General features: G+C 47.3%; 1 protein-coding gene across 35 annotated transcripts in view; it reads left to right on the top strand.

Annotated features, from left to right (window-relative positions):
* Positions 1-14,888, top strand: part of MYO18A (myosin XVIIIA) — a 768,001-nt gene that overhangs the window by 309,514 nt on the left and 443,599 nt on the right. For 14 of the 35 annotated variants that reach the window (XM_085649195.1, XM_085649171.1, XM_085649194.1 and 11 more), the window contains 3 exons: positions 4,467-4,598; positions 8,535-8,591; positions 10,186-10,273. In XM_085649195.1, the coding sequence (XP_085505321.1) occupies positions 4,467-4,598; positions 8,535-8,591; positions 10,186-10,273 (277 nt within the window). The remainder of the gene's footprint in view (positions 1-4,466; positions 4,599-8,534; positions 8,592-10,185; positions 10,274-14,888) is intronic. The other 21 variants (XM_085649183.1, XM_085649196.1, XM_085649193.1 and 18 more) reach the window with 3 other exon arrangements.

Genomic DNA, 14,888 nt, shown 5'->3' with positions numbered 1-14,888 from the left:
TGATGATTCCCAGCTAAGAGAAGGGTGAAGGAACGAGTGAAGCGTCTCGCAAAAGTCAAGTTTATATTTAGATGTGGCCTTGGCGGGATTTCGGAACAGAGAACCAGGTTCGAACCCCGAACTCGGTTCAACGTCCTGTGATACTGGGCAAATCAGGCAATCTCCGGCGCCTAGAAATGTGTCATGTATGGTGCTCGTATAAAGCGCTCCAATACCCGCAGGCCAGGTTCACGTTCATACAACCGCAACAAAAAAACACTTGACCACAGACGATGCCAATATTACCAGGATTCATTCATTCAGGTCGGTGTTGGCTACAAATGCCAGTTAAAAACTCGCCAAATGTGTACACCCATCATAAGTAGACCCCTATTGTGGGCGCAGGAGGGCGGCCGGGCTGTCATGGTGTATTTATAGAAGGAGAGACTGCAGCCTGGACCTCCTGGCATTACTGGGCTTATCTCCGCCTCCGTCGATGCTTCTTCGGAGCACCCCCCTGGCGCCCCCAGGAAGCTGCCGGTGTCAGTAGTTTCTAGAAGGCAAGGATCTGCACGACCAGGTTTTAGCTTCTGGTTCCTCTCCAGCCGGCAGCCGCGCGCCTCGGCTCAGTTGGCAGGTTGTTCTGGCGTCCTTTGGTTGTCTCCTTGCTGTTTTGATGCACATTTTGTTTGCTGATGAGCACTCCCACGCCAGCTCGCGCCGGGCCCCTGTCTTTAAACCGCGGGGGCCTGGGGTGTATGATCAGACCCGCAGAGCGCCGCGAGGCCCTCAGATCAGAGTTATGAGCTGGACGCGTATACCCATACAGCAGCATGTACATGATGCTCACTTTCACTGGCTCGCATTTTCTCAGGGCTGTAAATATACTGCATTCGAAGTCACTCCCTGCTTACTTTGACTCTTTCACTGTTATTTTGTTTATTTTTCCTCGTAGCCTTACCACTCGCTTCCCTTTCATCGCCCTCTAACACGTCTGACTTTGAGCACTGTAGATCAGACACTGCCTTTGTCAGGCCACATAGCGCCTGCCCTATGCCGGACCCAGGTGAGAGGCACTACACTGTTGGCAGAGAACCTCGACCATAGACGGCCTCGCACATCTCACACTTGCTTTAAGGACATTTATAATTTTCTCAAGATAATTTGATATATTTTGAAAGAATCAAGAACTTTGCTCATGTGAAGTCAGGCAATACTCCACTTATATTCTTATCCTGTGTTTGACAATTAATAGTCTGCTTCAAGAGCTGCCCTATCGGACACGCACACCATGAATATTTTTGAAGGAAGCTAAAACACCTTCCTATTTTATGTGGTAAATGACTGGGGTTTCCCCACAATAAAGCACGTGCACATATTGCACTTTGCTTATGTCTAAAATGTATAGCTTACATCCCCCATTAGTTGACGCGCTCTCCAGTGTGAGGGTCTGATTCGAGTTCATGGCCACGGTACAGAAAAAGTGACACTGAGAGTGAGTCTAGATGCCCCCCCTTCCATCATGGACGGTAGAAATAACATTCACTGCACATTAGCATACATAGTTTGTCACATGGCATTCATGTTTCATGTTGGTTTCAACAAAAGTTATCTAACTGATACCAGGATGTAAGGGGTTACATAACCGCACCAATAGATATCCTTCTAGTTAGGAGAGTTGTTTCCATATGTAAAGTAATGGTTACATTCAATCTGTGAGGCAGTAAAAGTGCTTTTCTCAGGTCACTTGTTCTGTACTGTGGTAATAAACCGGAATCTGACATTTGCACTGTAGTAATACATGTATGCTCATGACTTATTAGTACAGTTGTTGTAAGTAACATGTTATTGGCCCACATTTATGTTCACTACCTTAGCGTAAAAAATGAACAGAGTATTGATACAATGGAAGGGGGTGCAGAGTGATGTCAAGTGAGGCATGCTTACAGATGACACTTCTGTTTGTTGGTATCCATGTCAGGTTGGCAGTCAAAGTGTTAACTTGTGTTTGAGGTGTTGCTTGTAAAGGAAACTCTGCACTTGTTTCCTACAGTGGAGAAGGCGTGGTTTTCATAGACTTGTTGGGGTTGGAGTTCCAGATTCTTGGTGCATGGCAGGAGACTGCCAGTCGTTTGGTCTTTTCTTTCTTGCATTTCCTGGTTTCAATCCTGGCGATGTCGTGCCTGCCTGTACTGAGTTCACGCTCGAGACCTTTATCTGGTCTGCTGGGTGTGGGTTGCTGCTAGGCGTAGTACGATGCAGCAGATCTTGAAGTTGATTCGGGCTTGGAGTGGGAGCCTGGCATTTGGGAGTAGTCTGATCAGAACTTTCTCTGTCCCTTGATAAGTCTTTGATGGGCACTGGCACCTATGCGGAGAAAGATGGCCTCTATCAGAGTTTTGTAATGCTGTCCGGGAACTAGAAAGCCTGCTTATCGATAGACCATCTCAACCCAGGCTGCCTGTCGCTGCTGAGGTTCAGGGGCTGAAGGCCTACAGATCAAATGTGGTGGGAGATGGTGGACAGCGGGGTCCATGCGGCACAGTGAGCCATTTATAGGCACTCACATCGACTGAATGAATGGATTATAACACGCAACATTACACACAATGGCTTTATTACATGAGTAACGGAGGCAGAGAGGAATGCGGAACCAGTGCCTCACGGCCGAGATGCTGTCGATGTGGTTATCCTCTATGGAGATTAATCCTAGGTGGCAACCCATGCATTATCCTAAAGCGACAGGGTACATATGAATGTATATCTATTTAGCTTTTTGTTCTTCTGCCAAAAATACAGCACATCATCTCAGTTAGCGACTGATAGTCAATTAAACATTTTTTACTAACCGAAATGAAGCATTAACCCATCAGTTCTAATAGTTAGAAAGTGCTATACAGTTGGTAATCTAAATCTAGCCCAGATTCGCTATTGCATTCCATTTTCTCTTTCATTTGCTCTTTCAAGCTAGTTCTTCTTTTCTGTGCTTTTCACAATAGTCTTTCTTTTTCCTGCACCTCACCTTCTCCTTCGTTCAGCTGTTTGTCCTTTAGTGTTTTTGTGCTCTCCTTGTTTTTTAGGTAGGTGCCTACTCTAGACCGAAAGGCCACTTTGGATGAAGTATATTTACATTATACGTGTACCATACCTACTACATGCCAAGTACCATTACCCGTAGCTAGCCATAGGTTATGGTGGTAAAGCGGGTCTGGTTCCGCGCCTCTGGGGTAAGAGTGCACATGCCTTACTAACACCTGTGTGGAACTCGAAAGTGTGTCATGCTGAGGTTGCATCAGGGTAACGTAACATAACATGTCAGTGTGGTCAGTGTTGGTGCCGGGACCCTGTCTCTCGGGTGAGACACACTCTGAATTGGATGTCGATGAAACAGAGTTCTGTTAGAGACTCTACTCTGTCTCGTCCACAGAGTCTCTCTCAAGACCTGAAGGAAACTGCCCTATAAAGGTCACCGCAGCAGGTTGTTTGAGGCTGCTGAGTGCTATCCATACTAAACCTACAGCCTGGATGTGACGCACAGCTGCGGCAGGCCCAATATGAAGTAAGCCTATGGCCTTCTCCAGAGCTCTTCCCTAGAGTCTGGCAGGCTCTGCAGCGCCCCCTGATGCTGCACCGGCCTCACTCTGGGATCTTGGGAAGTGTTCTTTGGGGTGGCCGGGGTTACACCAAGACGTCGGGAATCTTCAGAGAGAGTCCTGGACTAGGCTCATGAATCCTCCCTAGGATCTTGGGAAATCGTAAGCAGGCCAAACGGCAACAGGGTCGGATCTGGTATTTTGGGAATTATTTCCACTGATTTTCCAGACTCGTGTGTCCCACAGCCGTCTGCAGGCACTTACACTGACAAACTTCTGCCAGCCTTCCTTTTTCTGCCTCCTTCTGGGCTTCTTTCCTCTATACTTGCCTTGTATGTGGTATTGTGGCGCACGAACCAAGCTAGGAAGGCACTGCCTTCTTTCACAGCGGAGATCCTTGACTTTGTGCAGTCGCTGCTCCAGCATGGAGACCATTGTTCCTCCCCTCTGTCAGGGCTTGTCCCATTCTTGCTTTGGAAAGACTTAGCATAGAGTCTCCATGCTCACAAGTGACCTTTGCGCCTGTGCTTTGGTAGACTTCCTGCCTGTCGCTCAAGAAGTAATGCTCTATGTCTGCTCAAGGAGTGCTCTTTGGGCCTGTGCTGTGAGCCTGGCTCTGTGCCTGTGCTAGGGGAACAGTACCCCTGTGTGCCTGTGATTAGAGAGTACCCCAGGTGTCTACTTTCATGGAGTACCCCTGTACGTCTATGCGCTCTCCTTTACAGGGGTATCTAACTGGTTGAGTCTAGGGCGCTTGGGCTCTGACATTGCTTTGTCCTGTGGCCCACCTGCAGGTCTCCTGCTTGTCTTTCTCTGGTTGAAGTGTTTCCTTTCTGTTCTCTGCCTGTCTGACTTGCTTTTCTCTCTTTCTCTCTCGTTGTATCGCTGCCATAGCTGGAACCAGTGGCCTCAACCTCCTCCCCGGCCCGGAGTCAGGTACTGTACCCCTGCTCGCCAGCGTCCTCGGGGGACCCGCTACCGCCTTCTGTCTGGGCTGATGTGTGTGCGCGCGTGTCATGCTGGAGTGTAAGGCTCTCTTCACCTCTCTCCCCCTCTGTATAATACCACCCTACCTCAATCCCGTCACCCCCTTTTACGTTATTCCTCAAATTTCCCATTTCCATCTGTTTTTTGATAATTTCTACAGAACAGAGATTTAAGTTCATGGCATAGATGTTACATAAATGCAATGTAGACCACTGTGTCCGCAGATCTGCAGGAACAGAGCGGGAGCGAGGAATGTCCCACCCTATGTTGGCTGATGCACGGACACACTGATATTGAATGTTAAACTTCTAGACCAAGACCCACTTTCTGCTTGAAGTAACTTATTTTTGGTTTGGTGGCAAAAATGAGTAACAGTTTCCATTTTGTTTTCTCAGCAAATTATAGTTTCCATGCTTTTCTACGAAAAAGCTATTTTCCTTACCATTTCAACTTTGTTTTTCATGCAGTAGATCGCAGAGTGACCCTTTTGCATTGCTTTGAGTCAGTTTTGAGTCCAGCTTTATTGTCAGGGTAGTTTTCCATGCTACCTGCCACCTCAGATGTGATGAGTAGGAGCCCAGACCTTCTCTACTGTGCTGGTGATGTTTACCAACAGAGTTGAGGGATGACTCCCCAAGGCAAAGAAACATCTTCCTGGAACATTTCCTCATCAAATATTTCTAGATTTAGGTGTTTTAAACAGCGTTGGTGTCAGCACTCACTTTAAAGAACAACCCAAAGTCCCCTTTATGGTTGCCATCACCGTTGATGGGGATAAAACAACATGGAAGCTTCAATTTGTGGATAAAAGCTTTACTTGACATCAGCATGATGATTGGCTGCATGTACCCAGTTAATATTCTAGCAAAGAACACGTAAGCCCAAAAGTGGCCGGCACAACCCCTCGACCAATACGCCTTCATGACTCTCATTTCTGAAGTGCCTGGCAATCCTGACACCAAAAATACTGCACTCTGTGCTGTCATTGTTTGCATTAGCACCTGTCCTATTTATTACTAGAGTTTTAAATCTGTTCATCCCTTAAGCGCAGAGACTGATGCATTTTACACAGAAAAATAGAAACAGTGAAAGCAAGCCATGAATAAAACGTTTGCCGGTATTTCACCATATCTGAACCACAGGAGATTATATTTGAGTGTTGGCATATTAGTTGGGCATCACTTGTGAGAAATTATGTGGTACTGGGCAGAACGTAGTATTACTTGCTCTATAAACATAGTGGACTATTCCATTTTCATCTGTAATTGACATGCTGCCACGGGGATCCGTGATGAGCAAAGTATGCAGAGATGCCAGAGGTGTGTGGTTTGTTCAGGGTTGGTCTGTGTCATAGAGATAGTGTACAATTCCGCCCCTATGTATGTGGGATTGTTGTGAAATTAGTGGATCCTTTAAAAGTTTCCCTCCTCTGCCTTCTAGAGAGATCCTCTGCGGAGACACAGAGAGCCATGGGCCGGGCAGGGTTTCATAAAAATATAATCTCTGAACAGGTTCGGGCCATAGGTCTCCTATGTAGGCCCTGGTCTCAGGTGTGGACATCGGAGATATATTTTACATGCATGACACTACTATATAAAGAGGAAACGGGGTACCAAACAGGAATTCAGAAGAGAACTAGGTATTTATCTATAGAGGAAAATAAGAAGGTGGAAGGAGAAAGAAGTGGAAAGAGAGGTGTGAACTGTGGGAAATAGCTAAATGAAAAAAACCGCCAGCTTCTCCCAGCTCTGCTTCCACATATCACTCCGCCAGTTGGGCACAGTGGGCTGCAGGCATTGCATCTTTGTGCTGTTTGGTGCATTTTATGTATGTTATTCAGTGCTCTGGATGGGCAAAGAGCACCCGCTGGAGATGATGTCCGTTCATACTGGGCAGCACACCACTATGTTTTCCATGTGTCACCATACATCGCAGGGGCCTTTCTCATGAAGCCGCTATGTGCAATCTCGGAGGTGGTCAGTTTGCATGTGAAAGCAATACTTACGAGCCATTTCCTGGGTGAGAGGATGGCAGGGGCATTTCCCACTTACTCTGTCATTCAGGTACACTAAGCCTTCAGATTCCTCTCGCCATCAATTTGTGACTCTCACCCAATCCCATTCAAGAGTGCCTGTGGCCCCTTATGAGCTGCCTGTGGCCCTTCAAGCCCTCCTCTGGCAACCCATGTCCTGTCTGTGGCACCGTCATGTCCTGCAATTCCTCATGCTCTGCTTTTTTGAGCCCCCCCTCGTGAACTACCTTTGGCCCCTAATGTCCTTTTTGTGTCCCCGCCCCTTGTAACCCCTTCTGTTGAATCCTTTCTGTGACCCCTCATGCCCAGTCTGTGGCACTTCTAGTTTCATGTGTAGCTTCCTCGTGTCCTCTCTGTAGCCTCATAATGACCCATCTCTGGCCTTCCTATGGCCTATCCAGTACCCTACGTTACATGCTAGTAACCCCATGTCCAGTCAATTACCACCCCGGTCTGTTCAGTAGCCCCTCCTGTTTGATATACAGCCCCTCATATCTGGCCTGTAGTCGCTGATTTTTAATCTCAAGTCCCTTTGGTCTCGTATGTAGCTCCTTCGGTCTGAACTGTAGCCTCTGGTGTCTAGATTGTTGCCGCCATGTGAGTAGCCTCTTGTGTCTTTATCCCTTTCAGTCGAGTGTGAAGACCTCTTGGGTCTGGTCTGTAGTCCCTTCATTTATGATCTGTTGCCCTCTCATCTCTGGTCCATAGTCCCTTCATTTCTGATCTGTAACCCTCCTGGGTCTGGTCTGTAGTCCCTTCATTTCTGATCTGTTGCCCTCTTGTGTCTGGTCTATAGTCCATTCATTCAGATCTGTACACGTCTCGTGTCTGGTCTGTAGTCCATTTAGTGTGGTCTATAGCCATCTTGTGTTTGATCTGTGACACGCAGATGTCCTTTCTTCAGGCTTCTTCTGCCCTCTCTGTGGCCATCCATTTCATGCTTGTAGCACCTGATATCATAACTACAGCTTTTCTGACCCTACATTTGTCCCTTCTGTCCTCTGTGTAGCCACGATGTGTTGTGTTCCTTTAATGGCAGTCACCTTCACCTGCTACCCTTCTGGAAACAGCGGCCCCAAGGCACACAGGCAGGATAGGCCAGACAGTACCCTTAGCTGCTCGGGGTGACATTACTACTCGAGGGCTGCCCTTGGAGGTGACGCTCACTCCAGCCCTGGCTTCCCTGACACTGTATCCTTCAGGGTAGATGCCTGCTGGAGGCCCAGATTGTGGCAGGGCGCGGTTCATTTATCAATGTGTTTATGTATAGTATGAGCTGGGCCAGTTCAGGCATAAGACCCTGAATGGTAGTGTTATTTTAAGCAATGTTTATCAGTGATCCGACATGTGCACACCTCGTAATGTAGAGTTGATGTATGTGGGCGTAGTCTGAGATTCCTCCTGACTCCTTACGCAAGACTTAATAGTTGTAAATATAGGATTTGTATTTCAATACAAGTTAGGAGTTCATTAGGAACACGCCTGACACACATATGAAGGTAGTAACTACCACCATGAATATAGTTCTAAACACAATTCTCGATTGCACTTCTATAAACCTGGTGTAGCCTGTATCCCTGAGTGAAAATAGCTCCTAGAGCGCTAGCTGCTAGGATGGCAGTATCCTCGAGCCTGGCCAATCTGAGGTCCCAGCAGTGGAGGGGACCGTGAGGGCTCAGGGAGGATATAAAAGCCTGGACTCCCTCACATAGTGTGTGAGCCAGCCTGTACCTCATTGCTCGGGTGCAGCCAAATGGATGGGGGGGGGGGGGTGTAAGCTGTAGATGCCTTGTACGTAGACTATTGAAGGTGGGCTTCAGTACTCCACACCGTGGATGAAGTAACTGCTTCACTCTAATGTGCCTTGTGGACCTGCAGTGATGAAACAAGTTGTTTAACCCAAGCTTTGCTTCCATCTCTCCTTCCTCGCTGCCATCACTCAGGGCCAACTGGAGGATGCTTTGGTCGCCGCCGACAACACCACTACATCTCCGCCTCAGGTTGGCTGCAGTGGTCCTAAGTGTGTTCATGTGTGGGCGCCCCCCTTGGAGGGCCCTGCTTGGTGTGCCCCTTTAGTCTTTTGGGGTTTATTGTGGTGTTGTGCATGACTCACTCTGTGTCCTAGTGTGTGATGTGACCTCAATGGTGTGTTGTGTTGTGTTTGGAGGGAATGGTCTCTAACATCTTTATCAGGGCAGTGGCATTTAAACAGAGGCCTCTCTGTCGGCCTATTTGTAATGCCAGACTCCTAAACACTAAAAAACATGATTTACTTGATTTATTCACAATACACGTTATTAATGTGATGGCCCTCAAATTGTGTACTGGGTATGTTGAAACATTGTAAACGTTTTCTTCGTGTTTAACTTGAATACACGTCATATGCAGCTCCCTCGGCGCTCAGGGCCTCCATAACAAGGTTGGATCTGATCCTATGGGCCAGCTGACGCTTCTAGCAAAGGTTTAGGTCCCGGTGAGCTCCCGTCGGCCCAGACGAGTGATGGTGCCCTGTTTACCACCCTTTCTCCCCGGGGCGGGAATGTCCACACATCGATTCCTGCTCTGTCGAGTGTCTGTCAGACCGGAAAGACTCCTTCACGCTCGCGCTCCTTGCTTCTCTCGCGATAATTGGACGAGAAGGAGCGTTACTTCAAAAGAACCAAAGTCCGCAGCCCGTTAACACTTAGTTATGATAGATTTATTTCAAAGCGTCATGAAGTAAAGCATATGATTGAAAATCCATACACTGCCCATGTACCTTGCAAAGGGCCATCTGATTCCTTTTAAAGCAGGCTTGACAGGATTGCATAGGACAGAGTGCCCACGCCTGGCCCTCATAGAACTTGGCGCTGTAGGCTCCACAGATTTGTCTTTCACAAGCGCCTGCAGTGCAGAGCTGCATGCATACATTGAAGGCGCTACAGTTGTTGGACACTTGCTGTGGTTTGGGAAGGCTGTGGGCAAGAGAATGCTCCACAGGGCCACCCCAGTGGTATCAAGCAGGCTGTTCACCAGTTCCCGCTTCTACTCATCCCTTGGGATGTGCTGCTGGGCAGTGCTTGTGCAGTAGCCCCTGTGGCTCCTTCATCCTACACCCCTAGTCTTGATGACCGGGATGTGGACACTGCTTCGGGTGTAGGGACCCTTTGCCTAGTAGTGTATCTAAAAATCCTCTTGAAGGGGCCTTGGCACTGGAGATGCCTTGGTTAGTTATGAAGAAAGAGACGAACCCCTGAATCTAAAAAGCATAGTCTGTCTCATTTTCACTGCTGTGCCCTAGAACCTGTAGGGAAGCAGTGAATGTTCCCCAGTCACAGTTAACCTCAAGATTAAAGTCGATTTTCCTCTGAGTCACAGTGAACCTCAAGGTTAAAGTCGATTTTCCTCAGAGTCACAGTGAACCTCAAGATTAAAGTTAATTTTCCTCAGCTCATGCTGTGTGTGGGTAGGTGGCATACACAAGGGCTTAGGGCTCACACCATGCTGTGTCTAGCACACCATCGCGAGCCTCTGAAGTGAAGTCACTCACTGGAGCCGTTTGGCGCCCCACTCTTACTGCCTCCTTTTAACCATTCTCTCTTTACTCCCTTGCAGGCCAAGACGGAGGAGCACATTGCGCAGGAGCAGGCCTGGTACGAGACGGAGAAGGTGTGGCTGATCCACAAGGAGGGCTTCTCTCTGGGTAAGCGCTGCCTTTATCTCACCCTTGGTGAAGGTATTTCCGTGTTACTCTTATTTTGTTTCATCTGCTCGTGTAAAGGGCAGAGCGTTGGGGTCCTTCCATGATGGCACGTTCACATTCACAACGAAGAAGATGTCAGGCACAACAGTTGTAGGGAGGGAAGCTTTGCTCTGAGGCATTGCCTCCTGCATGGGATGCTGAGGTCACTTCCGCCAGGCCGGAGGCTTACAAAACAGACACTCCCTGATGTTTCTTTGATTGTGTTCTGAATTCAGTGGAAGTGTGGAGTAGAGGCAGGAAGAAGATACATGTGTACCCGTGAGGGGGTGTCACGTCATAAAATGGATGCTTATAGATTTACTCCCTCCGTGCCATCCGTCTGTTAATTTCATGTCCCTTCAATATACTCCTGCTACTCAAGGCCATGAATGTGGGCAGGCAATTAATCATTCTTGACGCCCTCAATGGAGGGCAGTAACGTTTAATAATGTTGTGAATGTAAAAAATTGTCACTTTTTGTCTGAGAAAGAAATATTATGAATTTCTGTTATGCTTGAAAGAAGCAAGCTATAACAAAGACAGTGGGTCTGGCTTCCTGCAAGTGTAGTATGAATGTCTTTGTTTCATGGATCCATTAATATTATTTGAGGCAGTCAATACAGGGAGAAAGAAATTGAATACATTTTAATAATATTTACATCTGTTTGCTTTTGTTACAATGCAGTGAAGCACGTCAGAGGTAATATCATACTCTAATTTAGTATAATGTAAGTTTTTCCTGTCGTAGATGTTTGCCTTAAATCCTTTGGGTGCTTTAGTTCTTATTGTATCTGGATCCTCTATTAAATGCAGCGCTCAATGAGAAAGAGCTCAACTCAAACGCAGTGGCGGCTGGTCTATACTGGAAGTGGTGAGGCAGCGCGAACGGGGGGTGGGGGGAAAAAGAAATTAAACAACTTACCTGCGGCCGTCGCCTTGGTGCTCCTCTCCCGAGGCTGGTAACACTGCACAGGCTCCCAAGGGGTAATCACAGCACTGTTCTCATGCTGGTAATATTATGTACCAGCATGAAAGCAGCACTGTGATTGGCTTGAGCGGGCTGACTTGACGCTCACTGTGGCGCAGGGACCCTGCAGCTTTTCTCCAACCAGGCTTTACAGCACAACTGGGTTGGAGAAACCAAAGTGCGCATGTCTGGCCGGCTTAAGACGGCCGGCCAAACTGACATGCACACTTTTAAGTGCCCACCCCTCCTCCCTACTGCGATGCTCCGTCACAATGGTCCCAGCCCCTCCCTAATCTCGGCTGGCAGTGGCTGGATAAGGAAAGAAAAATAAAATGGTTTTATCATCATTTTATTTTTCAGTGGGGCGTTGCTCCTTCACCATAACGGAGTAGCCGCCACTGCTCAAACGCGTTCGCAGGAAGTAGATATGCTCATTCATTCAGAAACTGTTATGCAGCTTTGTAAATATCTACGTGTCAACACAGGTGACATCTTGGAGTAGGTGTGGTGTGGAAAGATTATAAATCAGACTGGGACAAAACCTTTTCTTTTTTAATACTGTACCACATTATGTTGACATTTTCTAAAGACAAGTCTCCACTCCACCCCACCCCTTTCACAGTTTAATTCCATGTCCCTAGCTACTGTTCACGTACATTGAGGTACTGTGTAGAAAAGAGACAAACTACAAAAAAAACGATAGCAAAGCAAAAGCTGTATACCACAGTGCAGGTCTGTGTGTGATTACGCAGGAGAGAGCGGACTGTGTGGTACCATGGATTCTTTATCTGCCACCAGATTGTTTTTGTTTTTATGGCTGCGGATATATGAGGCCATCTTTTAAAGATTGTGTTTTAATTTATACATGTATTCATTCCATTTTGATCATCTGATATGGGCATGAAAGCCACCGCAGTTGTCCCTGCAATGTATTTATCTGTGTGCCTAAGATGCAGTTCACTGTGGTTGGCTGGTGGGTTAGTGGCCCTTGGGTGCAGTGGGGTGGATTAATGTCTCTAGGGATCAGTGCGATGTGATGCTTTAGTGACCCTAGGATTCAATGCAACGCAGTGAAGTGAAGTGAGAAAATGTCCCTAGGATGCGGAGCGAAGCTTTAGTAATCCTGAGGCGCTGTGTGGGAGGAGGAGCCCTTAAGACGTGTTAGAGTGTAGTGGGTCAGTGTCATTTCAGTTCAGTGCAGTGTTGTGAATGAGTGTTTGTAGGATGCATTACACTTTGCTGTGTTAGTGTACATATAATGTGGTGGGTTACTATCCTGTGGATGCACTGCAATGTGGTGGAATAGTGTTCTCAGGAAGTAGTACAGTGTGGTTGGTTGTGGCCCTAGGATACAATGCCCAGCGATGCATTTGTACCTTTATGATACAGTGGTGTGGGGTTGGTAGTGCGACTGGGGTGCAGTGCAGAGTGGTAAAGTAGTGCTTCTTTGGAGCAGTGCTTTCAGGTCGGTAAGAGTCTCCGATGCAATGCAATTGGTGGGATGGTGTTCCCAAGGCACAGTGCGCTGGGCTTGTGTGCTTAGAGTGAAGCATGGTGGTATACCATCCCTGGTGTGCAGTGCTCTGGGTTGATCCCCTAAGATACAGTACATTGTGGTAGGTAAGTGTCCCTATAGTGCAAGGCAGCGTGGTCGGCTAGTGTCCCTAGGACGCACTTCAGTGTGGCACTGGCAGCTTAGTGATCTTAGGGTGTTATGTGGTAGGCTGGTCCCTACCGTGTAACATACGGTGATGGGTTAGTTTCCCTGCATGCAGTGCAATCTGGTGAGAAAGTGTCACTCGGATGCAGGCTAGTGCCCATTAGATGCAGTGCATTATGATGCTTTAGTGAGTCCATCTCACTGCTCCGGTTGTGGATTCTCCTTTTTACCTCCCTCCCCTAACCCAACTACCAGTAAACCGAATATCTCACCTGCTCTGAATATGAATATGAAAAATATTGCTGCATCTACAGAGTTTACTTTCGTAAGCCTCAACTGTAGATCACTTCCTAAACACAAGAGAGACATCCCTGACCTGCTCTCTGACTCTCAGCCAGATGCCATCTTCCTGACGGAGACTTGGCTAAACGACAGCTCCGGACCTGATATTGCTAATGCACTCCCCCTGGCTACACGTACCTGGGAAAGAACCGTGTCACTAGGGGTGGAATGAGTATAGCGATCATTTTCAAAACTTTCTACACATGTAAATCGGATGACTTATGCTTCGGCGATTGCGAAGCCGGTCTCTTCAAACTTCTGTTGTCCCCGAACTTCACCCTTTCTGGGACCTTAATCTATCGCCCCCCAGGACCAGCAGGTCCCTGGGCTGCAGCATTCCCCGATCTTATTGCAGCCTTATTATTGCAAGCCTCTAGCTTCCTGATTCTGAGTGATTTGATTTAACATCGCTACGAGACTTCATGTCCTACCAGCGCCAATCTCACTGCCGATTTGGCTGCTAAGAATATCACCCTTCACAACTCTGGCCCCACCCATAAAGCGGGAAACCTACTCGATCCTATTTTTTCCAACCTCGCCACTGTCTCGTGCAAGACTGCTGTCCCTATCCCTTGGTCTGACCACTTCCTGGTAGAATTCTAGATAAAACATGAACAGAGCTTCAAGAATTCCTCATTCCCCTCAGGATCCAGAAACAGCAGAAATTGGAAAGATCTAAATATGAATAGACTCAACCTCCTCCTTGATAACACAATGCCGGTTACTTCAATCACTAATCTAGATGACAATGAGGTCCTCCATAACCTCGTCGATTGACGCATGCCTGCCTTTATCCAACAAGAAATGTAATTACCACCACCCCCCGGCTCCTTGGTTCTCAGAAAAGCTCAAAATAGAAAAAACTAGGTAAAAATCTAGAAAGACGCTGGCGAAAAAATTATGAACCAGCAAAAAAATCAATGTATAAACTAGCCTTAAACAACTACCACTCAATGTGTAACACTGCTCGGGCGGAGCACGCCAACCAAACTATTCTACTTTCACAAAACTGCCCCAAAGTGCTGTTTAAAGTAGTAAAGGAACTTTCGGGTGCCACCTATCAGCCCAAGCCTTCATGTTTGAACTCTAAACAATGTGATAATTTAGCGACATTTTTTGTGGATAAAATACTTACCATCTACTCTGATTTCAATAAACAGCCAGCAATTTTCACCAATTTGCCTTTCAATTACCCCACATCACAACGTCTCTCCCAGGAAGCTGCCCAAGTTAACAGGATCACCCTATTAGACAAATGGATTCCACTTGACATCTCCTCCTTCCGGAGTATTCTCACCAGTATCAAATCTGGCTCCCCCAAGGATCCGCTCCCTCCCTCGGTACTTCCAAAACTTGATCTCCCTATACTCAATATTATCATGGAACTACTCAAAATGTCACTATGCGAAGCAACGGTTCCCGCAGCCTAGAAACATGCCATGGTCGTACCCCTGTTAAAAAAGGCCAACACTGATCCTGAAGTCCCTTCCAATTTCCGTCCCATCTCCCTTCTTCCAATTTTCTCCAAAAGTTTGGAGAAACACATCAATACCCAGCTTACAAATTTTGTTGAGACACAAAACATCTTGCATCTGTCCCAATCCGGC

Source organism: Triturus cristatus, chromosome 3_2, assembly GCF_964204655.1.
Source record: "Triturus cristatus chromosome 3_2, aTriCri1.1, whole genome shotgun sequence".
In the NCBI taxonomy this organism is placed as follows: Eukaryota; Metazoa; Chordata; class Amphibia; order Caudata; family Salamandridae; genus Triturus; species Triturus cristatus.
This window is presented reverse-complemented; position numbering and strand designations above follow the sequence as displayed.